The sequence below is a fragment of the Strix uralensis genome, chromosome 3 (assembly GCF_047716275.1).
Source record: "Strix uralensis isolate ZFMK-TIS-50842 chromosome 3, bStrUra1, whole genome shotgun sequence".
NCBI lineage: Eukaryota > Metazoa > Chordata > Aves > Strigiformes > Strigidae > Strix > Strix uralensis.
Genome location: NC_133974.1, coordinates 37,411,319 through 37,438,058, shown reverse-complemented (window position 1 = coordinate 37,438,058; position 26,740 = coordinate 37,411,319). Strand labels below are relative to the sequence as shown.

The following is a 26,740-nucleotide window of genomic DNA, read 5'->3' as shown; positions in this document are numbered from 1 at the left end:
ATTAGTACAAATTAATTAATATAAATTCAACAAAGCTGTTGAAACAGTATCAACAGGAGAATCTAAGATCTCCTACTCCAGAGATGCTGTAGTTTGTTGTCAAAATAATGTTATGGGAGAACAAGAGGTATGAGTTCAAACACCCTCAGGTAAAAAGGAAAGTCAGGCCTACAGCTGCCACATCCATCTGCACATCCTAACCGCTCGACTCTTGGTGAAAAGGCAGGTGGCCAAGCCCTTTGGCAAACCTCTGGTTTCAGTTCTGCTGCTCCCGCAGGTTTCAAGGGGAAAACAAGTCAATCACTTATTTTTCTCACTAAAATTTTAAAAAAGGTATTTGCTGGCATTTGAACTTCATTGATAGTAGTCAGGCGTTGGAATGGGCTGCCCAGGGAGGTGGTGGAGTCCCCATCCCTGGAGGTGTTTAAGAGTCAGGTTGACATAGCGCTGAGGGATATGGTGTAGTTGGGAACTGTCAGTGTTAGGTTAATGGTTGGACTAGGTGATCTTCAAGGTCTTTTCCAACCTAGACGATTCTGTGATTCTGATTCTGTGATTACACCACCTTGCAATGGAGTGTTTCTCTCGGCAGCACTGGTTTGTCTTGCTAGTGATTTCACTGCGTGTGTAAAGAAGAGACTTGCAAAAACAGTTTCCTTACATCTGAAGGGGAGGATGAGTGGATTTACACAGCAAAATAAACCCCCGGGTTTAAGAAGGGAGAACGGTCACGATGAGGAACGACGGCAGCAGATTTCAGTCGAGGAGGAGAAACCGGAACTAGTGGGAGGAGAAAACGAAGGGAAATTTAAACGGGTTGAAATAATCGAGCTGCACAAGGAGCGCGGCAGCGCTTCTGAGGAGATGCCGTTCGCCCGCCGCACGCGACTTGCCCAACGTGCCCAGACCTCCGCCTCGCCTTCCCACCCGTGAATGAGGAGCCTCGGCCGGGCGGGACGCGGCACCCGGCGGCCGCAGGCCGGCCCCCCCCGAGGGCGCCCGGCCCGGCCCCGCTCCCCGCAGGGCCCGGGGCCGCCGTCGGCCCCAACGGCCCCGCGCGCACCCGCCTCGCCCGGCCTCTGACCCGCGCGGGCTGCCCCTGATTAGCCCGCTCCCGCCGGAGAGGGGGGCGCGGCGCCGTTGGGGAGCCAATCAGGAGCCGGGGCTGCCCCGCTCTGCCCGCCCCGTCGGCGAGGCGGGCGCTGGCGGTGGGGGCTGCCGGGGCGCCGGGGGCGGCGGGGCGGCGCGGCGGGCACCGGGCGCGGGCAGAGCTGCGGGCACCAGCGACGCCGGTGTCGCCGCCGCCGCCACCACCGGGCGGATCCGCGCTTCTGCCGGAGCTTCTTTCGTCGCTTCACTTTCGCGGCCCGGAGCAGGGACATTATGCCGAAGAGAAAGGTAATGCACCCCCGGCGTGCGGCGGGTCCTGCCTCCGCGCCTCCCCCGGGCAGGGCTGGGGGGCGCCGCCGAGCGCCGGCCGGCGGGTGAAACGCGCGGTAGGGGCTGGGGGCGCCCGCCGCTCCCCCGCCGGCGTTCTGTTCCGTTCCGTTCCGGAGCTGGCGGATTGCTCCCGAGCCCGGGTATTTGGCTGCCTGTTGCAAGCCCCCTCCGCCCCTCCCCGCCGCTCCCTGTTTACTTTCCCGGTGCCGCGCGGGGCGGTGTCGCCCCCGCCCCTGGGGGGTGAAGTCGCTATCACAACTCCGGCCCCCCCCGCCCTCCTCCTCCTCCTCTCCCTCTCCCTCTCCCTCTCTGCCGCCGGGGAGAAGCGCTGCAGCAGCTGCGGCTTCGCCCCTGGCCCCCGGCGGGAGGAGTTTCCTGCTTGCAAACTCCGGCGCCGCCGCCGCCGCGGGGAGGTGGGGGGGAGCGGCGGGGAGGGGGCAGCCCCCACCCGGGGCGGCCGGATCCTGCCGCCGCCGCCTCCCGCCGAGCCCGGGTGATGGCTCCGAGGTAGAAGGAGGAGGGGAGAGGCAAGCCATGTTTAAAACAAACTACACCCTTCTCCTCGCCTCCCGCGGTAGACCCGTATGTACCAACTCCGGCGCCCATCCGGGCAGGGCCCCCGGGGGCGGGGGGCGGCCGCCGGGGCGGGGAGGCGCCTCCTGAGGGAGCCCTCGCGGCCCCCGCCGCCCCCCACCCCCCCTTGCTGGGCCGGGGGGCCAGGGCCGGCCCCCGCCGCGGTCCGTTGTTTCGCTCTCCGGGCACCTCGGGGCGGGCAGCCTCCTCCGGAGGGAGCCGCCGCCGTGTTTCCGAAGGGAGAGAAACTTAGGCGGCCGTTCAGCGGCCGGGCTCGGTGTTGTGGGGGGTTTTCTACGCCTCCGTTCCCTGCTTGAAGCCGGAGCCCTCGCTGCGCGGCGTGGTGGCGGCGCTGGCGGAAGGCGGGCTGCCCGCGGAGGGGCGGCCGGACCCTCCCCGGCGCGGGAGGCGGCCGAGGGAGGCCCTGCCGGAGACCCTGCTCGGGAGCCGGCTGCCCGGCTTCTGCCGCCGCGGGCCGAGTGTAACGGGAGCCTTGACGCTGTCTACACGCTATGACGAAAAATAATAGCTGCAGTCCTCTAATTTTAACTAGGTCAGCCAAGGCAAAGCAATTTGTGTTTTGGGGGATTTCCCACGTGTCACCCGTGACCTCCTAATACACCGTATCCGGGCTGGGGTTCAAATCTGTTTTAATAAAGTTACAGGTAGGTGATGACTTCTAGGTAGCTTGGCGTTCAGTTCTTATCCTTTCCTTATGGGACGTATCAAAATGTCAAACTGTTAAGTATGCCAGCGACTTATTTAATTCATTCCAGTTCTGAAAATGGACACAAGCGTGGGGTTGATTGCCTTTATTTGGATAACAGGGCTTGAAGTTAGTGAATGTTGGGCAGCTTTTCCTCTTCTGTCATTGCACCCTCACGTAGGCCTCACGTGCTTCTGCTCTTTTAGTGCTGTTGCTTGTCATCAGGAAAAAGTTGAAAATTAGCCAGTGCCCATAGGACTCTCTGCACCTTTTGAAACCTTGCAAACTTCCTACCCCATTTCCTTTGCCCTACTGTGTTCTTATACTACGGATGATGTTTCAGGCTGTCCCTCCTCAGAGGGGTAAAGTCACTCTTGTAGGTTTTTGTGGTCTCTTGTGAAGTGTTTATTAAGAGAAACTCTCTTTGAGTAGTAAGTCCACGAGAGCGTCTTCTTTCTAGAAGATTATAAAAAAGTAATAAAAACATGACGTGGGATCGGAGCAATAGAGATGCATTTTTAATGGTGCATTTTAATTTACTTAGCATTGTATGGGATACAAACATTTACATTTTAAGAGTATATATGAAGTAGGGGTTTTGGGAAGCAAAGGAAAAGTGTATGATTAATGGCTTTGCTTTTTGAGAGAGGTGGGAGTACCTTAAGTATTTTACAATTGTCAATTTTATTCCAGAATAACATCCACAGAGTGAGAAGTTAGTGATACAGCAGTAGCTGAATAATTACACCAGTTAGCTTCCACATGGAGACAAAACCATGACGTGCAGCTAATAGTCAATTCTTCTATTAAAATTTCTAACTTATAAAAATGCTGCTAACACTGAGAGTTTCATAAGGAAATAAACATCACAAATCAAAATGAGAAATTTTCACAGTTACGGGGGTAAGTAAATAAACAATATCGCAGAAGGGGCATGAATTGACCTGTACCTGCCTTACTTATCTAAACTGGCTGGTACTTTTTGCTTGCTTTTCATCTTTGATTTTTTTCATCTCTATGTAAACTGAAGTCAGTTGCTGAGTTCCTGGCCTTATGTTCATTATGAATATTATGAACAAAAAACCGCACACTGTCTCCTCTTCTGTAGAGGGCTGCGGCCTAAGGTATTGGGATATCATTACTCATTGCTTAAGGGTCACAGGGAAAAGGAAAAACTTACTGTGTGTTGAGATGGTGTTAAATACAGTGCTAAAACAGAAAGGGGTTGAACTCTGGACTCCTGTGAGATTTCTGCACCCTTTGTCTGTTGTAATAACATGTTGCGGTGTGAACATCGCCTTTCACAAGAAGAATGGCATGCCAGTGTGGGATAAACCAGAATGCTTGTTGTGGTATTGATAGCAACGAATGCCTTGAAATGGATTGTGGCGTTTTGTTTTGTTGCTTGTCTTGCTGGAATTAGCTCTTGGGTCATACTGGAAAACTCCTTGACCCTGAAACAGCCCCAGTAAAAATGTCTCAATGTTAGCCATAAAAGGATGAAGAACCATTCTGTACCTGATGACAAGGCGAATCATGGTATGGTCACATACAGCCGTGTGCATAAGCAAACATACATCAGCTTTAATGTGATCATCAAGATGAACGGTACTTGCCCCCTTAAGTAGAATGTGCACCACCTCTGACAGATATTAATAGGTCAAGTGGTGACTTGTCCAGTGTTGGATGGGAAGCCTGTCAGTTACTTGGGGTTGTACTCCCAAATGACCTAACTCATTCTTTAATCTGACTCTGTGCAACACGACCTGCACCTCACGTGTTGTTTTGAAAACACATGGGAGTTGAATCAGATGTGAGGACTAAGTGCAACTTTTTCTTCTTTAGTCTTTCTTTTTTTAATATAAGATCTTTGAATATTGCATTTGTTGCAGAGCAAATAAAAAATATTGTGGTCTAATTAGCCATTTCAGTAGGCTATTTGCTGCCGCTGTGTAGTCAGGAATGTTAGTTTCTGCTGTACAATTGATGCTGTAAAAATGTAATAGAGAACATCTGTGGCAGGTTCCTGTTCTGTTATGCAAATTCACTTTCATTAAAGTCAGAGAGACTAGTTGGTTATCTTTACTACAGAAAAACAAACCCTCTGAATATTTTGCTTGGAATGCTGCCACTTTAGTGGAAGTTAGAAGATGCCATGTTCCGGGGTTGTCCTATTGTAGTGTATTTAGTTGCACAATCACATGATAGTTTTTCTGTGGGACTGTTACCTTATTAGTTGTTTTGCCAACCAGGTGTCTAATCAATGTATTTTCTAATCCTTGGGGTTAAATGCATGTTCTTACATGTACTAACCTAGAGTCGTTAAATTCTACTTACTCTTTTTTGTCTGGACTTAAACTCAGTTCTTTTTGTGAAATTCTTATGCATGTTTGAGTTTGTATTTCTGAAGTATCATGAATATTCAAAGAGAAATGTTCCTCATCCACTGATAGGGAAATGGGGCACAGAAGTAAATGGCTGAGTTGTTGGAAATGGTCCCTTCATCTTGGATTCTCAGTTTAAGATGTCTGTCCTGATTTTTTTTATTCCCCCAGTAAGCACTTCCTGCACTCTTGAGTGGTGCATTTGTGGTTGTTGCTTCTCTAAATTTGTCTTCGTGCTTTGTGGTGTGTACATAGAAACTGGGAAACTTGCAATAGTAACCAGTTTTCTAAAATTCTGTTGGAGCAACTTGTAATGCGATCAAACATCAATTAACTAATGAAGCCGAGGGTCCTGCAGGTGACGGCTCTATTTGCTGTGGCTCTGAATGATCCCGCTGTCGCTCTTCGGTCTGTGGAACGAGATGTAGATCTTGTGTAAAGAGTAGCGTGTGAGTTTGTGTTCATAATGCAGCAGTATGAAGTACACTCAAGTGCTATTCAGCTCCACTTCATGTCCCTTTCCGTGTTTTGATACTTCAGCTGTATATCAGTCCGTGTCAATTCAACATGCTATACGTCACATAATATTTTTTCGGCTATGGTTATCTTCATTTTGCAAGTACTTGGCAGGAAAGAAGCTCCGATGATGTTTTGGGGACCTGCACCTTCCCAACAACTTGTTTCATCACTGGCATTGGAAGGTCTTGGTCTGCAGCAGAGGCAGTCTTCAATTTGTCCTAGAACTCAACTAACAGGGCACACTCTGTTAGCAGTGGGATGTAGAAATGGGAGAGGTTCTGTATTTTATTTCACGCTCTGGAGGTGATTATAGTTTAGAAGGGAAAAGGGGGTCAGTACCAGATCCAGATGTCTTGGCTGCTGCCCTCTTCCCACTCCCACCCTGTCCCACTTCTCTCTCCAGACTGTAGCTTAAACTCCTCCTGTGTTTCTTGCTGACTGCTTCCTCCTTTCTCCCTGTGCTACATGAGGACTAAGAGCAGAAGTCAAAGCTCTGAAAAGACAGTTTCTTTCCGCTTTCCCCATTAGATCAATCCTAGACCATTCAGAAGTACTAGAAAACAGGCTAGGCACCAGGAGGTGGTGACCTTCTTTGCATCTCTGTCACTGAGGTACCCCTGATTTTGACAAACTCCTACCTAATGTGCCAGCAGAGTCTTCAGGTGGGCTTCTGCCTTCAGCATCCTTTGCAGGGACAGGTAAAACAATTGCTATGCAGAGATGCACTTAACATTCAACCAAGGCAGAGGTACCAGAGCTTCTTAAAAGATTGCAGGAGTCTTCTAATACAAGGGAAGAGGATGTTTTGTCACTTACCAATTTTAGAAACTGTACCACTTGTACTGAATTTGTAACTAATGAGAATTTTAAACCTTGATGTATTTCAAGCAATTGAAAGCTGTCCTACCCCAAGTATCTGTTGACCAGGCTGACTCAAAGGATCTACATCTTCCATAGAAAAATTAAGCAGAAGATATCACAAAGTTTTATCTGCGCATGGTACACCTAGATATCATACAGATTAGCAGTGTTGAGTGGCACTGAAGAAAAAACATGCTCGAGCAATGCTGCTATGCCATGTTGCAGAAAATGATGTTTACAGGGCTATTAAATACATGCAACAAATATTTGTCCGCATTAAATATTAAAGATACACTTCAAAATAGCTTTGAAAAAGCTAATTATATTATTTTAGCTATGACTGTTTTTTAGAGTTATGGAGATTAAAAGCTCATTGACCAAGGATTTATAGGTCTAACATGTTTCTCATCATTTTATACAATCTGTAAAAATCTGACCCATTTATTAGCCATTGATGACAGTGTATGTGTTTTCTTCTTGGACCACGCTGAAATACAATTGGACTTAATGAATGGGCAACCTAAGAATTATTAGGTTTTCACTGAATTGTCAGTTAAAAATCATTCTTAATGCTCCTTGGGCACATTAAAGCATGGTATCTGATGAGATGTAGCTAGTAGTACAATCTATTTTTGAAGTCATCATCTCAGAGTTCAGAAGTAACCAGGTGCAGGTAATCTTTTTATATACAGTAGTTCAACACTCTAATGGGGGTAATATTATTTTGTGTTCTAGATTATCAGTATTATTAAGTTTAAAAAATAAAAAAGTGCTGTGTGAAAATAGAATGTAGGAGGTATATGCGGTTTAGGTTAAGGCTGCTTTTCTTCTGTCTTACTTGAGGAACTTCACTTTCTCTGCTGTTTTATACCCAAGCAGTAGCTGTGCATAAGCCTCGTATGTCCCAAGGTGTATTGTTGTTTCAGAGAAATTGTATGAAGTTGAATTTTGCTTGACATGATTGTAATACTGTCTTTTGTGTAGAGTGTAAGTAAACTAGATGCAGAGGTTTCTCTTGAAAATTAGCATATCGTAGGATCATAACCGCCACCATCTATTTTCTGTTCTTTAACTGCACTAAGCTAGCACAGTGATTTATCTCATGGTCCAGTAGCCAAAAAGGTGTTTTCAGGTGCTGGACTTATATTTTAGGCCATGATCCTCTTAATGCTTGTTTACTTAACAGATTTGAAGGTGCTTTTGAATTTTTTTTATCCTGGATCATTTTACTGATGCAATTTAGAGATGCTGTACAGTGGCACAATGAATGTGTGGTAACCTGTTAGAAGAAAGTAAGGCTGGCTGCATGCAGAAGTAAGATGCTCTTATACCACTTTTATTGTCAGCAAAATTGGCAGTGTGGGACTTCACAGTTTGGACAGTAGTTCAACAGATCTTTCAAGTTGGCATATACAGGCCAAAAGAAGTAATTCCAGATACTCATTCCTGTCCTTACTCTGATTTAACCTGTGGGATATCATATGTGTTTGAGGTAGTTTTTGGCCAGACCTGTCTGCTGGTCTAGTTTCCCATACCTTGGGCACAGAAAGTTAAACTGGCTTATTGGCAGGAATGATTAGATGGGGAAGGGCAGAACTCTTAGCAGCAGTCAGGCATTCATCAGACAGCAGTCTTAGCCAGCCTTTCTTTGATTGTCCCTGATTTAGAGTGCACACAGGAGTATTCTTTAATTCATTAGAATAAACAGAACAACTCAGTGGTCAAATTGTGTCCTCGCACCGTTGGGGCGGCATTGGGCTCGTTTTTTGTTTCGGTTTGGGTTTTTTTCCCCCCTTGTTGTCTTTGGAAATTACCAGTTTTCAGTTAATTACTCCTGTAACTTGGAGATACAGCTCCTGTCTTCCCATAGTAAAGCGTGGGTGTACTTGGTAACAGCGCAAAGCTGCAAATATAAAATGCTGTGTTCCCTAAGAATGTTGGGATCTGCCTGCACAAAAAAATTGCCTATGTTCCCATCAGCACTGTCTTTGTTGGGACCTTTGGGTATGTTTGCTCTTCCCACCTAGCTTTCTCCATTGTCCTAATGCTACCCAAGTTAGTAGTAGCAGCGAGCGCTTCCATGGGTGGACATCAAGCGTCTAACGACATTTTTACCTCTGCAGTGTTTGTTCCTCCCAAGCAGAGTTGAGGAGAGGTGTCGGTGCTCTACTTGTAGTAGGAAAACATCCTTTAGCTCTGCTGTATTGTTTCTTCCTTATCCTACCTTCACCCTCTTGGAGACATTTTACTTTTTTCTTCTCTTGAAACTGCATTTAGGCTGTCTTTGAAGTTCTCCATTCTGGCTGTTGTGGTAGAGCAATACTCCTGTTAACCCCAGCTGGAATTATTACCAGGATGTAAGAGGTTGGTGTATCAAAGGAGTTGTACCAGTTGTGCCTTTGGTACCTGCCTCTTACTTGTGGACTTGCTATCACCATCTTGGAGGTTTGACGTTCTGTAGCACCGCTTAGCTGAAACATGAAAAAATGTTCTTTTGTAGATTATTGGGGTTTTATCACAGTTATGTCATCTGGAAGAGGGGGAATTGTACACCTTTTTCCAATCATTCAGAATACTTTTCTTTGTCAGAGGTGGCTATTTTCAGGAATCTGTTGTTATTGAAAGTAGTTGTCTAAATTCAATCTCTAAGTAGATAAAATAATTTTTTTTAATGTTTTTTTTTTTTCAGAAGTACTTTGCTAGTTTTGCTTTGCAGATCTGATCAGTTCTTTTTAGATACAGATTTTGGAACCTAATCTTCAAGGTTTTAAAAACTGCCTCTGTATGTAGACTTGTATGAGTTGATCAGCTTCATCTCACTTGCAGAACTGGCATCAGCTTTGAAAGGTCAGAGAAATAATATTATTAGGGACTGGATTTCATCCATCATATTCTTTGAATCTGCCTTTTTATTTTATGGTGGCAGTAAAAATGGATAAGCAAATACTGAGACAAGAATTTACTTACCTAGCTGAATTCTCATGCTTGGTGTTCAGGGGAAACTGAACAATTTCAAATGCACTGTGCTCACTGCTCCCATAGCTGAGCTGTATTTTTCAAAATGCAGCTGATTACTTCACTGTCTGAAAAAGGAACTGTCTGTCTAATTTTAAATTACAATGCTGCTTTTTTTTCAAATCTGAGCCTCTAGAAGCTGCTCTTACTTCTTCACTCTCCTGTAGGTAGAAGATGTCATATTCAAAAAAATGACTACAGGGAAGACAGACTTGGAAGGAAGAATCAAAGCCAAGCCAGTTGTGAGACACCTACAATGTCCCATCAAATATAAATGCATTTTAAATTATTGGTCAGTCTTTGACCTCTTTTCAGTGGAAACAGGAAAATCTCAATCTACAATGAAGAAATTTCCTCTCTTGGAAAAGCATTTATACTGTCTAGTTTTGGGTATCTAGAAATACTCCAAGCCTAACTTGGTTTCTTGTCTCTTCTGTCTTGTCTGGAAGAGCATAAAGCTCACAGAAGTTACCTGTTAAGAATTAAAGAATTTATTAAAATGCATTTTCTGAATCTACTGATTCTGTTTATAACCAAGGTGTTTGTATTCTTACTTTCTTATATATTATTTGAAAATGCAATGCATGTTAACCAGTCATTTTGTTTGACTTGAATCTCTAAGCAAGAATGGAGATTTTGATCAGGAAATGTTTTCCCTGGGTTTTTTTTCCCCTAATTGCGTATTAATACCAGGGGATATCAATGGTCTTTATATTTAAACTTTTAAGTAACATTTGTCTTTTCAGAAATTTGCTTGATATTCTCTCCCAGAGAATTAGAAAATTAAATATTCTGCTCAATAGATGTAAGATGGAGGGATTTAAATTTTAAAAATGACATATTATATAATATTTCATTGTAATACATCTTAACAGGAAATACTAAAATATTGTATACTTAAAGTATAAATATTTAAGCAGGGGTTTTTTGTTGGTGTTTTTTTAGTGAAGAATATATGTACATATACAGTACATACCAAAATAAACCAAACCACCTTGGATTTTTTGAAAGAGAGCAAGACAGGTGTCATTTTGGATAAGTATTTAAAAAATCCAGCCACTAACCAGATTTATTCTGTACTTCACTTGTGGTTCTGTCAGAATTACATGTTTTTTAAACTAGTGGCATGCGTATTTTTTTTTTCCCATCCAGGATCAGGCTCTTGTTAGAAAAAAGAAATGAAGAAGTAGTAGGAGGAATACCCGATTTCTTAAAGCATTTATTAGAGAGAATTAGTTTTACTTGCAGAGTGCATTCACATTGGCTTGGCAGTGAGCACTGTTCTATTTGCTGAAAACAGATCAAAGAACTAGCTGTAAACAAAGGTTAGCGATAAGATGCTGGAGGAGCTAAATGAGGAAACAATGGTTAGAAGGGTGTTGCAGGAGTTGGTTGATGTTAAATTAGTCAACATGTAGTCTTCATTAATCTAAACCAAGAAATAGCATTTTAATTACATTTATGAACTGGCACAAAACTCAGAGCTGCTCTGGAGACAAATAATCAGAAGATCTAGCATGTATGAGGAAACAAGTCATTGAATTAAATTTAGTCTAATGCAGAGTTCTACTCAAATGGAAATGAGGGGAGGAAAAATTTTAGGAAAATAATGCAGTAAACCCTGAAAAAGTCTTAGGACTTGATACGTCCTCTTTTCTTGCACTGTGGTTTTGTTGCAAGCTTTTACGTATTTTGGTTGGTGAGAAAAGTTGGAAGAGTGACCAAAGCATTACATCATGGAAATTGTAGCTAGTACAGCGATCCAGGAAAGTATCTACAGGCAAGTCCCATTGCAGGCAGCATATCAATATGCGGCCTAACAAAACAGCTTGCAAAGAAAGGAGGAAACGCTACAGAGAATGCTCAAGTGCTAGGACAGTTAAAGCTTTCTGCTTTTCTAACTTCTTAACGTGACTGTTAGAATGAAATTGGCATCTGCTTTTTCTTTTTTTTTCATGTGGGCATGAAAGGACTAATTTCTGTCCCATCAGAGCCAAGGTGTTGAGTTTCAGCTAGTAATAAGATCCTTCAGAGACCGAATGATCTGTTTCATTTTATAAGCAACCTTCTGTACTGACTGTTACTTCTCACATACTTGTATTCTCATTCTTCATGCTTTTTTATGTACTCCTTTATAATAGTGCAGTTCATTCATTTCAGTACAAACAAAATATTTATCCAGAAGCTGGTCACTGCAGGTTCAAACATGTACCTCTGAATCACTCAGACATCAATAACTTCACTACTTTGTGTTATTGTACCCTCATTATATCCTGCTTATATTGCAGGGTTTTGATTAGAAAAATGGAAGCTTTTTGTTTCTTTTGTGGTGCATGTCTACCAGGTAACCCAGCCTTAAGAACAATTAGAAAAGGAAATTTGCCTGTCTGTTCTATCAAATGTTTCCTTAAAACAGTTATCTAGTTTTCTTGTTTCAACTTAACAGTTCTGTAATGGTGTTGGCATTGCAGATACCGCAGTATTGTCCTGGTGTGTGGAAACACTGGTTCTTACGTGTACTTCACAGCTGGTGAAATGCAAGGACTGTGTACGCAAACAAGCTCAATTTTAATATTCCTTTGATTTTATTTTTTAAATGTTCACTATCATCTATTAATATTCCTTTGTTTTTTCCAATCCTCTCAAAATAATTTTCTAGGTTGTACTTAAAAAGGGGCGGGGAGAAGCAAGTTAAAAAAAAGCTCATTGCCGATAGACACAGGGAATCTTGCATGTAACCTTCCAGCTTAATCTTGTGGTATAAAAGTTATGCAGCTCTGACAGATCTTACAAGCTTAGCTACAGCTTAATTTACAATCTTATTGCCAATATATAGTACTAATTGAGGTATGACACAGTGTGTGGTTACCTGAACCTAGAACTTGCTATTAGTTTAAATGTCAAAAGCATATTTAGAGTTAGCCAGTCATCTTTCCTTCTGTGTACCTCTATGATTGGGGAAAAAAAATAAATCACTATTATTTGTGTCTTTACTTGCTTTTTTATTTTACCTGTCTTGTCTCTTGTAGTCATCCGTACAGTATCAGGCACAGCAGGTCTATACGGACTACTTTATGAGTACTGTACAGGCATATGATGGAGCACAGCTGAAGAATTACTGAGGTTAGAGTACTGCCCTTGTCAAGTGATTCAGTGCTTGCGTTGGTGTTTGATTTTGCTGCACAAAACTTGCAGTGTGGACAGTACCAATCCTGACTAGTTTACGATGTAAGGCACAGTGTCCAGGATGCATTTTAATGTGGCTGGGGTGTCATGTGAAATATGGTGAGTCGTAGCATTACATCATGTGGACAAACGTGCCAAGAGGACGGGTTACTTAGTATGTTTGGTTCCTTTGAAACCAGAGGTCCTTCAGTAGTTTATCACCGGGACAAAAGATGGGGAAAGGGTTCTTGTGGAAGAGTTAGGGACAAGGACTTTAAGGTTTTGGTGGTACCTACATAAAAGTCCTGTGACTTCCAGATACTAGCGCAGTCAGTCACTGAGTGTGGCATGCCAAGTTTTTTGGGAACTGTGCTTGGCTCAAATCCATTCATGTACAAATCTCTCTGTTCCTTAGGGAGAGGAGAAAGTACTGCAAAAACTAGCATGAAGATCTACATCAGCTGGGACTCACTGGAATGTCTAAGCAGGATTCACAGAGGGGAGAATACATTTCTGTTCCTCTTAACAAATATACTGTAGCCATATCTGACATACTTTTTTTTTTTTTTTTCTGGTGTGACTGCCAGCTTAGAGTCCCAGGCTGCTTGCAACTGCTGTTGTACAGTCTCAATTGTTTGTGCAGCTGTGCAGTAAAATGATTATGATGGAACGGGGAAGACTATATATTTATAATTTGTATATATATTTATAAATTTTTTTTAAGCAACAGGCTATTTTTCAGCTGGATCAACTACCTTACTCATGACATGGCTTCCCACGCAGCTCTGCCAGCATACTGGGGAGCCAAGGCCCTGGGAGGGTGAGTGAAGGCTCCGAATACCTGGACTGGTAGTGATTGCAGAGAGGAGAGAGCAGGTCTGAAACAGAAATGAGGGTGTGTCAGAACCCCTTGCTGCTTATTCACACCTCTGAGACTATTACTGTGCATGTCCATCCATGGAGAAGGTTATATGGCCTTCCGAATTGCTGTTGGATTTTCTAACTTCAGAGGGAATGCTGGGCTAATTAGCTATCTTAAGTGTGTTGTGTAATATATCGTAGTAGTATACAGAGGTTGCATTAAGAGTATTTTAATGTAATTTTTTCCCCCCTCATGAGCAGTTTTTAACATCTGTTGTCAAGCAATAATATTGGCATCTAAAGTCATGCTGCCCTGTCTATCAGAAATGAAGGAGACTTGTCTTTTATTAGTGCTAAAGAGAATGGGGTAAGTTAACTGTGCAGTATTGCAGGGTGGGAGTTTGCTCCTGGGCAATTACTGCAAGGCTGTTGGCATGTGGCAGTGCCATCTTGTGATGATGTAGCCCTGTTTCAAAGCTTTGTGGTTCCTAAAAGTGAAGTAGGGTGTAACAGCCCAATTGTGAAGCATCAGTCAGTTTTGTTTAGTTTATGGTGAGTTTTTTAGCCTGACTTCTGAAGGAAATGCATCATGCTGTCTTTCTGTCCCTACCCCTGTAAATCTTGAGCCTCTTGGCCACTATGAGGAAAAAGATTATAAAATCTGAGGGAACTTCTATATAAATAGGTGCCCAGGACAGGAAGGATGCTATTTGAGTTTCCTTCCAGGAAAAGGGTGTAGGGCAAGTTCGATAGACTTGAGAAAATTCATACAGGAGAAACAGATGTTATGAATTCATGGACTACAGAAAAGCTATACCCAGAGCTTGGACCGTATCGTGAGCTGAAGAGGGAGGTTGTAGGAAACAAGACTTTGTTACTGACAGTGATCATGGAACTACTTGGGTTTGTTTTCCTTATGGCTTTTGATGCTCCCAGCATCACGCCATCAAGCTGTGGCAACTCTTTAGTAACCAGACTGAAAGGCTTTTAAGAATGTAAACCTGAAACAATCCTGCAGGTGGCTGGTGAGGCTGCAGCAGCGTAGGGAACAGTCAGGCTCCATTTTGGATGCCTGACTGTTGCTATTCTGAGTTGCTCTACGCTGCGCAGTGCTGCTTAACTTCCTGCTGTTTTCTAGCTGCTTAGATGATCAGTCCTCGGCTTTTTTTAAGCCATCTGCTTTTGTGGCATGCTTCTTTTCTGTCAGGAGAGTGCACAGTAACAAAGCCACGTTTTATTCTCTGGTGGGGGGTGTCTTTCTGTAAGTATGTTAGAGCCCAGTGCCAGGAGAAGGCAGCGGTCAACTGCTGCAAACTAGCTGGTCTTTTTCTCTGCTCCGAACTGTAACTGTATAACTCCAAGACATTCTGTGTCAAAATCTGGCGGAAGGTTTGGGTTAGGATTGAAATGGAAAGACAAGGGAAAAGAAAACTAGCTTGCTACTTTACTGATTGAAAAACAAAACAGCAACTAAATTGCCTTCTTTGCTGCCTGTTAAATGCCTTTTTGAAACACATGCCATGCTTGTATCACTCCTCTAACTGCTGCTGCTTGCTGTTTTTCCATGAATCGCTTGCTCCTAGGTGGAAACCCAGTCGTTTTAAAAATGTGAAGTAATACATCTTGAGTTGTAAACAGAAGATAAAAGCTTGATTTTATTTATTTCCCCCCCCTCCCTAACTAACGTTTCTCTAGTACCTCTGGAAGACCAGAGTTAGAATGGTCAAGTTGATACTTTGTTCTCGTGAAGAAACATGTTTGTCCCTAGCTTTCCTGTCAATGTCTCGGTGTTTTACTGGTTTTTGCTGTTCTGATGGAGGAGATGAGATGGTAGATGCTGTTAAAGCTTCCAGTTGAGTGAACCTGAGGCACGAAAGGAGTAAATCAGGTAAAGAAATCACTCATTTCAGTAATGCTGTGCTTTTTTGGTTCGTCTCATCACAATTTATTACTAGTTAAGTTCACATTTGGGAAGAAGCGTGTTAAATTTCTCGGGGATTTCAAAAGCCCTACTAGAGCAAACCTCAGATTTCCAGTTCATACTGTTGTGCCACCAACTGCTGATTAGATGGAGCTCCCACTGGAGCCTGCGGATGCTTTAGTTAATTGGCTAGAGGGACTACTGCAGGATGCTGTGTGATATGATATGTATGTACCTGGTGATAATCAGTCCTTGTTTGTGTTCTTGCTTGGAAAATCTAGAATGGCTTTGGTACAATGCTGCTTGAAAATACTAACGTAAATTTGCCAGACTTCTTTAAGTTGCTGCAATGTATAGAAAGAAGAATCTTCACCATAATCTTTTTTTTGCTGTTGCCTGGATGCTTTTAAGTCTGTAGTGAAAACACTGACTTAATATTTTCTTTCAGTCTCCAGAGGGTGCTGAAGGCAAGGATGCAGCAAAAGTAACTAAACAAGAGGCAAGTATATTTCTTTTTTTTTAATTTATTTTGGCATGTAATTATTTAACTGGAGATCTGTAGTCTTGCATATCAGAAGACTCTGGCACTTTTAGTGAAGTGTTTTCAGTGGGAATAATGACAGTAAACCACATTTGTAGCTTATGTGGCATAATTTGTTTTGTTGGTGTACTGAGAATTCATACAACTTATTAGTACATAAAATGAATTTCAGACACACTTTAGGGTTTTGATAGACAAGCTCTGGTGGATCTTGTGGCAACACTGTCGGATGTTACTGCCTGGAACTGTTGCTCTGTCTCTAGTGGGTTGGCAGAAGAGGGTTGATGGGCACACCTCAGCCAGACTAATTCAAAACTATTCTTAGCTTAAGTGACTGGTGGAAGGGTGTCTTGAATTAAGATACTAGGCTCTAAACTGGAGCAGCTGACACATCTGTGTGTTTTCTTTGTCTGAATTTCTTTTAAGGGCACAGTAACTTCTGTCAGAGAAGGTGAGGAGGCAGCTAGTGATAACTTGACCTCTACAGTAAAGTTTGCTAGTTTGTTTGTTCACGGCCCTTAATGTGATTTTTAAAAAAACAAGCAGAGAATTATGAGGATTAATTCTCTTAGGTTGTCATCTTTTGTGGCAGACCTTGAAAAGAATAGGTGAATATTCAAGTGAATTAACAATTAGTTCCTCTTGTAAATCTTGAAGTGTATTTGAACAGGAGAAATAGTCTAATGAAGTTTTACACTTTCTGAATTAAGAAGTTGGTTGTTGCTCTGTCTGGCAGAAAAAGATGGTACAGTGGAAATGTCAAAATATTTGAAACAGTAGTAATGTTTACAGTAAGCTCCTGAAAGAAACAGGTAGAGTAAAAAGGAGATCTGAGAGGAACAGATTTTGATACCTCAGTATCTTCCTACGGAATTTCCTAGAAAACAAATTAGTTTCTTTGTCATAAAGTATTAAAAGGCTGAGTAAATCATAGTAAAAATACAATCTCCTTTGCTCTGACTATTTTTTTCTGTCCAAGTTTAAATATTATTTCTTCAAGAGCCAGAAAAGTGAAAGTTCCTTCCCTTAGAAATTTGAGACCTGATTGCTAGAATAAAGAGGAAAGGCCAAGAAACTTACAGAAATGCACAGGCTCTCTGGAGAGAGCCTGCTGACTCTGAAATATGAGAGCTCTTAGAGTAGTCTTCAGTCAAGGTGAGATAATAGTGGCTGTTGATGCTACAGGAAAAAAAAACCAAACCAACAACAACAAATTAAGATAATCTCAGTAGATACCCCTGTAGCTCCTAGTGTGTGAATGAGGAAAATAGATGTAGGATTAGATTAGAAACTGTGGGAGCTCTTGGAATAGATAGAATTTATGTAGGAAGGGTTGCTTCAGTCTGAACCAAAACAGACCTATGTGGATGGTGCTGAGGAGATCTTCTGAATTATTTTAAACTAAACATCTGAGGGGAGACTGGCAAGTTCTTGAAAGCACATAGAGCGAAGTCAGAGCTCCCTGTCGGGGCAGAGAGCAGGGGCTAGCACAGAAGCCATAAAAGTTTGCATCTGAAAAGGTAAAGAGCAGTCCTGAGAAATAAAACCCTGTTTAATTCACGCCTATGAAGACAGGCAGTCAAGCTAAAATACAAAAGCAGCAAATCTAAATCTGGGCAACTTGGACTATCTGGCTTTAAATGAGGACATTGATATAATGGGTAACTTGGAAACTTTTTGGGACACTGACACCAAGGCATAAATACAGAACTGAGAGCTAAGTTGCATTAGTGGTAGGATGGCTTTCTGTTATGTGTCTTTAATATTTCTCTAGGTAAATTGCATCAATAAGTACAGCAGAATACTTTATGAATTGCTAAGCCATGTGTAAATGGGAATATAGTGTAGAAATTGTGCCAGATATCATCTGACCACAATAATAAAAGTGGCAGTGGGATGTTAAGGGAGATCAGAGAGGCTCTGAGGACAGAAACAGTGTTGATGGAGATTTAAGTTACCCTTCAGAGATTTGGTAAAAGGCATGGGATGGCATTACAAAGATGAAAAAGTTAAAACTATAAACACTTGCTTCCTAGAGGAACAAATCAAAGGACCAAAAAAAAAAAAGGTAATCAGGTCTTTATTTGGTCCTCAGTAGTATGTAGGAGCTAGTTAAAAAGACAGTTGTCAGAGAACTATTCTGTAATTAAGACCATAATATATTCAGGTTCATCATCCTTGCAGGAATGTAATTGCAAATAAACTCTGCTATGGTAAGACTTGATATCAAGAAGGGGAATTTTATTAAAAATGAGAGCCTATTAAAAGGAATAGCTAAAAAGTTTAATGGTTTCAGGTGGCAGAGAGGCTTTGTGGTATGCCACGCTAGAGGCTTGTAGAAATACATATTATTTTTCAAAAGCCCCTGCTCCACGCCCCCACCCCCCCAATCCAGAATGGCTTAATAGCAAAATAAGGGAAAATTATTCTTTTTGAAAGGTTTTTTTTTTGTATTGATGGAAAATAATGAGGAAAGCATCAAACCCTTCAGGATGGCAGATTTGAAGCTGAAAAACAGTAATGAAACTCCTGCTATGGAGAATTCTTAGGGAGGTTCTCACAGTGGAGCCTTTTCTCATGGGTGTACAGTCTGGAGGACATTCTTCAATTAAGCATGAGCAAGAAATAGACAGTATTCACCAACAATTGCGAAACTGTCAAGTGCAGTATGTAAGTTACTGCTTGCATTGCCCTGGGTACCAGAGTAACTGAAGGTGATGAAATGCTCCCAGGACTTTACATAAAGGATTCTGGAAAATAAAGCCTGTGAGTCTAACTTGCAAAAGTAGGGTTGTTTTTTTTTTTTTTTTTTAAAAAAAAGTATGTGTGGACAACTGTAGAATGGGAGAGTCGACATGGGTTTTACGGAGAAGTCATACTTCAGGCAGTCAAGTTCTTCACAGAAGTCAACAGATATAAGGATGATAGCATGCCAATTGATATAGTTTACAAAGAACAGTTTTTGATAAGGCTCCCCAAGCAGGTTCTTAGAGAAACTAAGCTAGCATTGATTAAAGGGAGCATCTTCCTAAGAACTGGTAACATATCAGAAGAGAGCGGGGAAGTAGTAGTTAATTTTCATAATAGCGGAGATTTATCAGTAGAGTATTGGAACGTTTTGTGTTTGGGCCTGTGCTGCTGAATATATTCATTGATGATCTAGGAGGAGGAGGTACTAGAGGAATTACAAAGTTTGCAAAAAATTATCAGGGTAGTCAGAAGTGAGAGAGACTGAGACAGCTGTTTCATCACTGATAACTAGGTGATAAAATATCAGTAGAAATTCCTTATGGAGAAATGCAAATTAAATACATGGAGGGAGGGGATGACACAATGATGGTCACCAAATCAGCTGTTAATCAGAGGGAGAGATTGTGAAATCACAGTGAATAGTTACTAGAAAATGTCAGTTCTTCTGAGCAAAAGGTAACTAGAATATAGGAAAAAAAGCTAGAGGACAGAGTGAGAAACATCAGTGTATCACAAGATTAATTTGCTGTGCTACCAGATGTGGGATTACTAAGTGAAGTTCTCCTGACTCTTTCTTAAAAAGGCCATGATAGAATTAAAAGGATACCAAGTGTAGTGGGACAAACAAGATGCAGAGCAGCTTTTAAAAAAAAACCCAAACAACCCAAGAAACAAGCCAAAAAAAACCAAACAAAAACCCAAACAACCCAGAGATTCTAGGATATAAAAAGTCCAGAATAGGGGTGATAAAATCATTGGTAAAACAGAGAAAGACAGTTCAGGAATTATTTCTTGTGAAACCCAAAACCAAGAGGAATCTAGTGAAAGTGAGAGGCAAGAAGTTTAAAGGAAAGACAGCAGAGAGGGAAGGTTTTGCTTTTTCTTTTCCACACAGTGCATAATCCTATTATGGAACTCATTGCCACAGGATGTTATGGAAACTGAAAGTGTAAATGGGTTCACTAGGTTATTAGACAAACTTACGGAGAAAATGACCCTCGGGGACTATTAAACACATGATGTGGATATAATATCCAAGCTGGAAAGTTCGCAACTTTAGATTGCCAGAAGCTGGTGCAGTAGGAAAATGCAAAGTGTTGTTCTGTGTCAGCTCCGTTTCATAGACTCCTTCTGTAGATGTTTGCTAGTGGGCAAGTGTCAAACAGACTATTGGGCAAGCTGCTAGTTTCTGATTTAGTACGGCTGTTTGGAGGGGGACAAAGATTCCAACAGCACAGTAAAATGTGGCTTCTGCTGACTTGACTGAAGTTCCCTCCTTATAATCAGATAACACAAAATGCATGCAAACTCTGACTGAGAATTAAAATTATTTTGCTGTTAGGCATTTTTAAAGGATGGAGGGTTTATGCTGACTTTCTTATGGTAATACAAGCCTTCTATGAAATCAGTCATGGAACAGGAATTGTCGGGGAATATGGGAGAAAATTATAATTTATCTAAAACAACATATTATCCTTTAAAAAGTAGGTGCTAACAAAACATTCCAGTGCCCAAATGCTGAGGGATAGAAATCATCAATTTAAGAAAACAGATGTGTAAAAGAAGATACCTTGAGCTAGGAGTTCCTTGATTATCTGACCAAATGAAATGCTTTATTTAACCTGTTGTAAAATACTGCTAGGCTGCTTAACAAGCAGTTGATATTCTAAATTGCCAAGAAAAGAGAGAATTACTTTTTTTGTTTGTTAATGATGCATAAATATTTGGTAGCTGAAAACATCTTTAGGTGTTTTTTGACAAGGCTTTTATTTTGCTGGATGCAGATCTGAACTGTTCACTACTGCTTTCCACTAAGAATACTTAAATGGCTCCAATGAATACAAATTACTGCATTCTTCAGATATTAGCAACAGCTTTTTCCTGTAGCAAGATGTGTGGAGCCATGTTTTTTCAGCTCAACATAAGTGGTTAAAATGTACTTAAGATGATATTTTTGATTCACTTTTTAAGCTGTGTTACACTGGTTATTTGTTGCAGTTGAATTGTCCCTTTATTTTGGCTACAAGTGTGATTCCAGTTTTATGACAATAGGCCAAACTTTAACTCTGTTTGATAACAATGCCATTTAACTGGATCATGGGTTCCTCTGTTTTAATGACTACAAAAATAGTGTGAACAATCTAATGAGCTTACAACTATTTCTAGGACTTAACTCATCTTCAGTAATAAATTTATTACAAAGAGCAGAGTGAAATAAAATTTAATAATGAAGATGTGTTGAAGCGATAGAGGAAGGTGGAGGAAAGCAGAATATCTGACTTCTGTTCTTTTGAGAATTCTGTTTAAATAGAAGAAATAATTTTTCCCTCTCGTCTTGCAGCTGTATTTGTGCACCTGGACTCTCAGATTGAGTGTGTAAGGAACTGAGGAAGTGGAAGGACTTAGTTTCATGTTTTGAAGTTTTAGCACTCTCATATCCTCTAGGGAAGGATGTTAACTTCATTCTGCTGTTAATCAGGTGATATTTTTACCCGCTATTACAAGTAGCATCTGCTAGATTATAGAAACATCATTCTAAGTATTTATGAGAAAGGTTCAGTGTCCTGTCCACAGGTACTCAAGCTTGCTGTATTTGTGAACCTTTCATCGAGCAGCAAGGGACTTGGAAATACTTATAAAATGAGGGGGGCGGGGGAAAGAAGTATTTAACTATATGGAGATATAAATGTTTAATTAGTGAACAGTTTTTATTACTAGTTTTCACATCACTTTGTCCCTTTAAGATTTTGATCTTCCAAGGTGAAGATGATGTGAATTGTGTTCAGCAATAGAGACGTATTTTGGTAGGGGCATATTTTATGCTGTTGCCATGAAGTGACTGATACTATGTTGCTTTGGATACTGTTTGCTGTAAGTCTATAAAAATGTTTTCTCCCTTTTTCTGTAGCCCACGAGACGGTCAGCAAGATTGTCAGCTGTAAGTATGTATAACACCTCTTGGTATATACTTTTCTAGGCACATATGGTTTCTCAGACCAAACAGGTTTGTTATATTATGCTTGATTCGATTTTTATTCTTGCTGAGGGATATTTAAGAACTCTGGACCTAAAGTTATCTGTGTTTTCTTGGTTTCAGGTTGTTCTGACAAAAGATTGTATTTCTCCCCCTCAGTGCAACGCTGTTATGTGGAGTATTGACTTTGTATCGTTTTGCAGGCTGATCTTAGTTGTGGGAATGCAACTACTTCTCTGGGAAGGAGAAAGAGCTGTCCTTCAAGGACTTCATTTGATGCCACTACTAATATTTGGTTTTAGTTCCTCTCACAGTTAGAACGTATCTGACTTTTTAAATAGTTAATCTCCATGTTTACTCTTAGAATGATGTCCAAATTGCTTTGACTGCTAGATGAGTGAGCTAATGAAAATGGGTGTGTACAGTGATGAGGTGAATTTGTACATTAAGGTTTTTCAGGTTTTTTTCTAGATGCATACTAATGAGCAGGAAGTAAGGGAAGTTGGGGGGAAGCTGGGGTGTAGAGGTGTCTGACTGGCTTCTGGTAATATGTCTAACACATTGTGCAACTAAAAATGTTTTATAGAAACCGGCTCCACCAAAACCTGAACCCAAACCAAGGAAAACCACGAAGGTAAATACCCTTCTTCTTAGTTACCATTGTTGTAGCCTATAGTAAGCAACTATACTACTCCTTTGCATTGCAAACAGTTCAGTTCACAGTGGTTTTGTGAGGCATTGGCTCCCCTGCCCTCCCCACAGCTCCCTGCCCCCCCACCCCCGGAAAAAAACCAAATTAGATCATTCTTTCTGTTCCACCCCTTCCTGGCCTCATTACTGGCCCAAACAAAATGTCTTGCCTGTTTGATATGCAGACCATGTTAGTTTGTAGTGAATTCTTAGTTTGAGAAGAACCTTTACCTTTCCTATACCTTTCTTGAAATGTACAGGTTTGGTTGAGTAAGCTCTAACTGAGACCTAGCAATTTCTGCAATACGATTTGAGATTACTCTGTGCCATCCTGTTTCCTTGTCTAGAGGGTCAGTACTTCATTTCACAGAGAGAAACTCTTATCTGTTCTTGAAGCCTGGCCGTTGCTGAGAATGCACAATTATAATTAAAGGTGAAATTAGATGTATGTAAATTGAATGGTTTGGGTTTTCTAGGCCAGTTACAGTCAAATTAAAATCTTACTAGTGTCTGAAATACCTTTTCAGGATTTCTGCATATAAATCATGTACTTCAGAAACTGTAGATTTATTTGTGCCAAAGGGGAATGTTAAATAAGAGCAATTGCTTTATCGGGAAAAAAACCATGCTGGAAACTGAGTCTAGCATTCTTCACACTTAACATTTTTCAAGTCCTTTTATTGGTTATCTCAGTTGGGCAAGTATGAGAATACAAAGTCTGTGTGTGAAAGTAAAACTCTATGACTTTGAACGCTTTATGATTTATCAAATGAAATGACCAATAAAGTCTTGCTGAGTCCAGCCTGCTCCCCTCTTTAAAAAGGTATTAATAAAGATACGGTAGCTTCTGTAGCTTCACATACATGTTGGGAAATGAGCTCAGTGTTACAGAGTCAGTCTAAGCTGCATGAGAGACATTTGAAGCTCATTTCAGGCAACTTGAATTCTTTATGACATTATTCTAAGTAACATTTTAATACAGTAATCTGCTTTTTTCCAAGCTCTAACTGGATCACAATTAAAGGAGTATATTAATCTTGGTCTCCTAAAATGGTACAGATTTGAGATAATTTTTGGTGTTAAAAGCTTGCAAATTATGGATTTAGTTTACTAAGTCAAGTCCTTAGCATGTTCTTTGGTAGATGAAAAGTTAGGACTATACTTACACCACCAATAAGCTTCTGATGTAAGCACCACAGCTACTGTGTAACATTGAAGGTGAAGGGAGTAAATCAGGCTGCCCTGGAACTAGGATTACTGGCACTCCCTCCTCACTGCCCCACTCCTGTGTGGGGATTGCTGAGGAAAGGTAGTAAATGAAGGGAGACTGACCTCAATATACTTGTTCACAGCTACTATCATTTGGTGCAAATGATCACATGGAAGTTCTCCACAGTATTTATCAGAACTACTTTAAATACTAATGTAAAATATACAATTAAATACCATGTGAATTTTTATCCCATTGCACTTAAAATCCTTATCCTATGTCTCTACTAACCTTAGATCACAAATATAAATGTGTACATAAAGCAAAGATTTAAAAAAAAAAAAAGTAGACTTCAACATGAATTGTTTAAGAGCAAATCTCCAAATGAAACTGTAGCCATTAGAATAGTTCCTTTTGATAAATTCTCTGCTTTGTGTTGCTGCAGATGGAATTTTATCAGTGTTTGTCTCTCTAGTGTGTTGGTTGGTTCTTCCATTGACATGGAATGAACATCACAGATGTTATCAAACTAATAAAAGGACAGCCAACAAAAATGCTTAATTTTTTAAATCTAATTTAATATTTCATGTTAATTGAAAGTGTGGTGCTGTTACACAAACAGTGTGTTGTTTGTGCTTGGCTGAATAAGCTTTCAATATACTTTAATTGGATTTGTTCATACAGTTATCTTGTATATACCTCTGTATAATACAGCTCAGCTCTACCAAAATAGTCTGAGGGGTTTTTGTATCACTGTAAATTAGCAGAAGCAGTAAAGAAGCAGATATCAGCATTTTCTAGAAATGTTGAGAGTCTCTATATAACTTTTGTGGATATATGTTTTTCCAGGTAGTCTTTAGTTGGTTTTGTGTTTCAGTCCAGCACATGCAGCTTGCCAGGATTTGCTTTTTAGTTCATATGAAGGTTTTTTGATAAAAACATAGGGTGCTGGCTACTCATACAATGTCTATGCCCATTTTTTAATCTTCCGTCAGAAGGAACCTGGAACAAAGGCCAACAAAGGTGCTAAAGGGAAGAAGGATGAAAAGCAAGAAGCTGCAAAGGAAGGTACTACACCATCTGAAAATGGTGAAAATAAAGCTGAAGAGGTACTTTCCACACATACCTCCTGCTGATTGAATCAGTGTTTTTTAATTATTCAGCCTTTCAGACATTGATAGCATGTTCATAATGTTTCTTTTTATTGCCCATAATGTTATTGCAGATTCGCATCTCTCGCTCAACTGTTAGTGTTTCAACATCCAGAGGTGCCCCACCCAGCACACTGTCAGTAAAAGGGCAGATTGAAACAGTGAAAGTTAAGGGTACGGTAGAGCATTCAGCATGTGTGCAGTGAATAGAAACAGATAGTAGTGTGGTGCTTTTCAGTATGAACAATGGAAGCTGACAGGTAAGGCTTGTATTGCTTTTGAAAAGCTGGGACTGATAATTTAAGCAGAGTGTGTGAATGTACCTGTTTTGTTTGTGTAAATGTAATATGGACATAGGTTTGAAACTGAACTGTTGCAAATCAGAAATGAAGAAGCAAGAGTAGTTTGGGTATCTAGGCATGTAATGGCAATTTACTATAGTAATTAATTTCTTTCTTTCTTTTCCACAGGCTCAGAAAACTGAATCTGTAGGTGACAAGAATGAATGAAATACCATGAAAATTTTGGGTTGATTTTATGTACCTCTTGGACAACTTTTAAAAGATATTTTTATCAAGTATTTTGTAAATGCTAATTTTTTTAGGACTATGATAGTTGACATATTAAACTGTATATGAACATTTCCCTTCTCATAACAGTGCTTTTAGAAATTCCCATTGTTGCCAAGTAATATATATATCAACTTAATATTGCAAGGTATGTGTAAAATTGGATCAGCATTCCATACACTTGCTTTAAGAAATTAAGTCTTGTGCATATGGTGATGTTTTTACTGTGCGTATTTGAATTTTTCATGCAGTTTTTCTAGAGCAATAATCAGTGGTGCTTTTGTACTTAGGGTTTATGTGATTTTAATGAAACATGGATAGATGTGGCCACCTGCTGACTATTTTGGGTTCTTTTAATGGATTAAAATAAAAGGTCTCCTTGCCTGCAAAACTACAGCCTCCTAATGTTTTCTTAAATCTGAGTAATGCCTTACTCATATTTTTCAACTGTTAAAAGGAAGACAATTTAGCAACAATTGTTGTGCATGCAGTCTGTTTGCTTTTTTGCTGATGTCTGCTTAAAAAATACCCACACAGGAGTAGCAGGCTGGGATTTTCAGTGGCCCACAACTTAAGCGACTTAATAGATACATTCTTCAGATATACTGTCACAGGGTGAGTAGAGTTGCCATGCTCTTATGAGGATATTGTGTCTGTAATGAGCTATCAATACAGAATTAATTGCTTGATTGATAAGAGACGTACAGTAATTTAAAAGTAGCTTTGTTTCTCCCCCACTCTCGTTAACTCGCATCGTACTCTGTGGAAACCTTTCTATCTGCAGCCTCAAATTTAATATAAATAGTAATTGCTGTTCTGCTTCAGCTGAGGACAGTTGCTAATAACATTGAAATAGCTGTTAAACAGCGCTATATATTTGGTGCCTGGTAGAAATGGAACAATGAAAGTTATTTTTGAGGTGATTGTGTTGATATGGTAGATTAGCTAATGATTTTTTAGTGTCCATGTTTCAACTCTGCAGCTCACTCTAAGCACCTTTTATAATTTTTCTCCTTCTCTTTTCTCTAGGGGCCCTGGTATTTCTGTTGTTACTTCTGGGATGGGAGGGGTGAGAGAAAAGATGTTGCCTGTTCTTCAGTAGCATTGATTTGTATTGCTCAAGTGGTGGCCATTATGTCTGAGGATACCTTTTTCTGGTTTAAGTCAATAAATATATGACTGTTGCCTGA

General features: G+C 40.8%; 1 protein-coding gene across 3 annotated transcripts; it reads left to right on the top strand.

Annotated features, from left to right (window-relative positions):
- Positions 1–1,193: 1,193 nt before the first annotated feature.
- Positions 1,194–26,740, top strand: HMGN3 (high mobility group nucleosomal binding domain 3). 3 transcript variants are annotated; one of them, XR_012628053.1, is made up of 7 exons: positions 1,194–1,398; positions 15,894–15,944; positions 21,865–21,894; positions 22,517–22,564; positions 24,829–24,939; positions 25,056–25,241; positions 25,452–26,740. XR_012628053.1 is itself a non-coding variant. In XM_074861913.1 (7 exons), exons 1-7 carry the CDS (start codon positions 1,384–1,386, stop codon positions 25,463–25,465), a joined length of 372 nt encoding a protein of 123 aa, XP_074718014.1. In that variant the 5' UTR covers positions 1,201–1,383; the 3' UTR covers positions 25,466–25,941. The 3 variants fall into 3 exon arrangements, 1 of the variants encoding a protein (XP_074718014.1); XR_012628052.1 differs by having other exon boundaries at positions 1,200–1,398; positions 24,826–24,939; positions 25,452–25,941; XM_074861913.1 differs by having other exon boundaries at positions 1,201–1,398; positions 24,826–24,939; positions 25,056–25,155; positions 25,452–25,941.

Bases quoted from the DNA above. Each gene is read 5' to 3' on its own strand.
- HMGN3 (XM_074861913.1), top strand. The intron at 21,895-22,516 runs GTAAGTATGTAT...AATGTTTTATAG, and splicing joins GGTCAGCAAGATTGTCAGCT to AAACCGGCTCCACCAAAACC. The intron at 24,940-25,055 runs GTACTTTCCACA...ATGTTATTGCAG, and splicing joins GTGAAAATAAAGCTGAAGAG to ATTCGCATCTCTCGCTCAAC.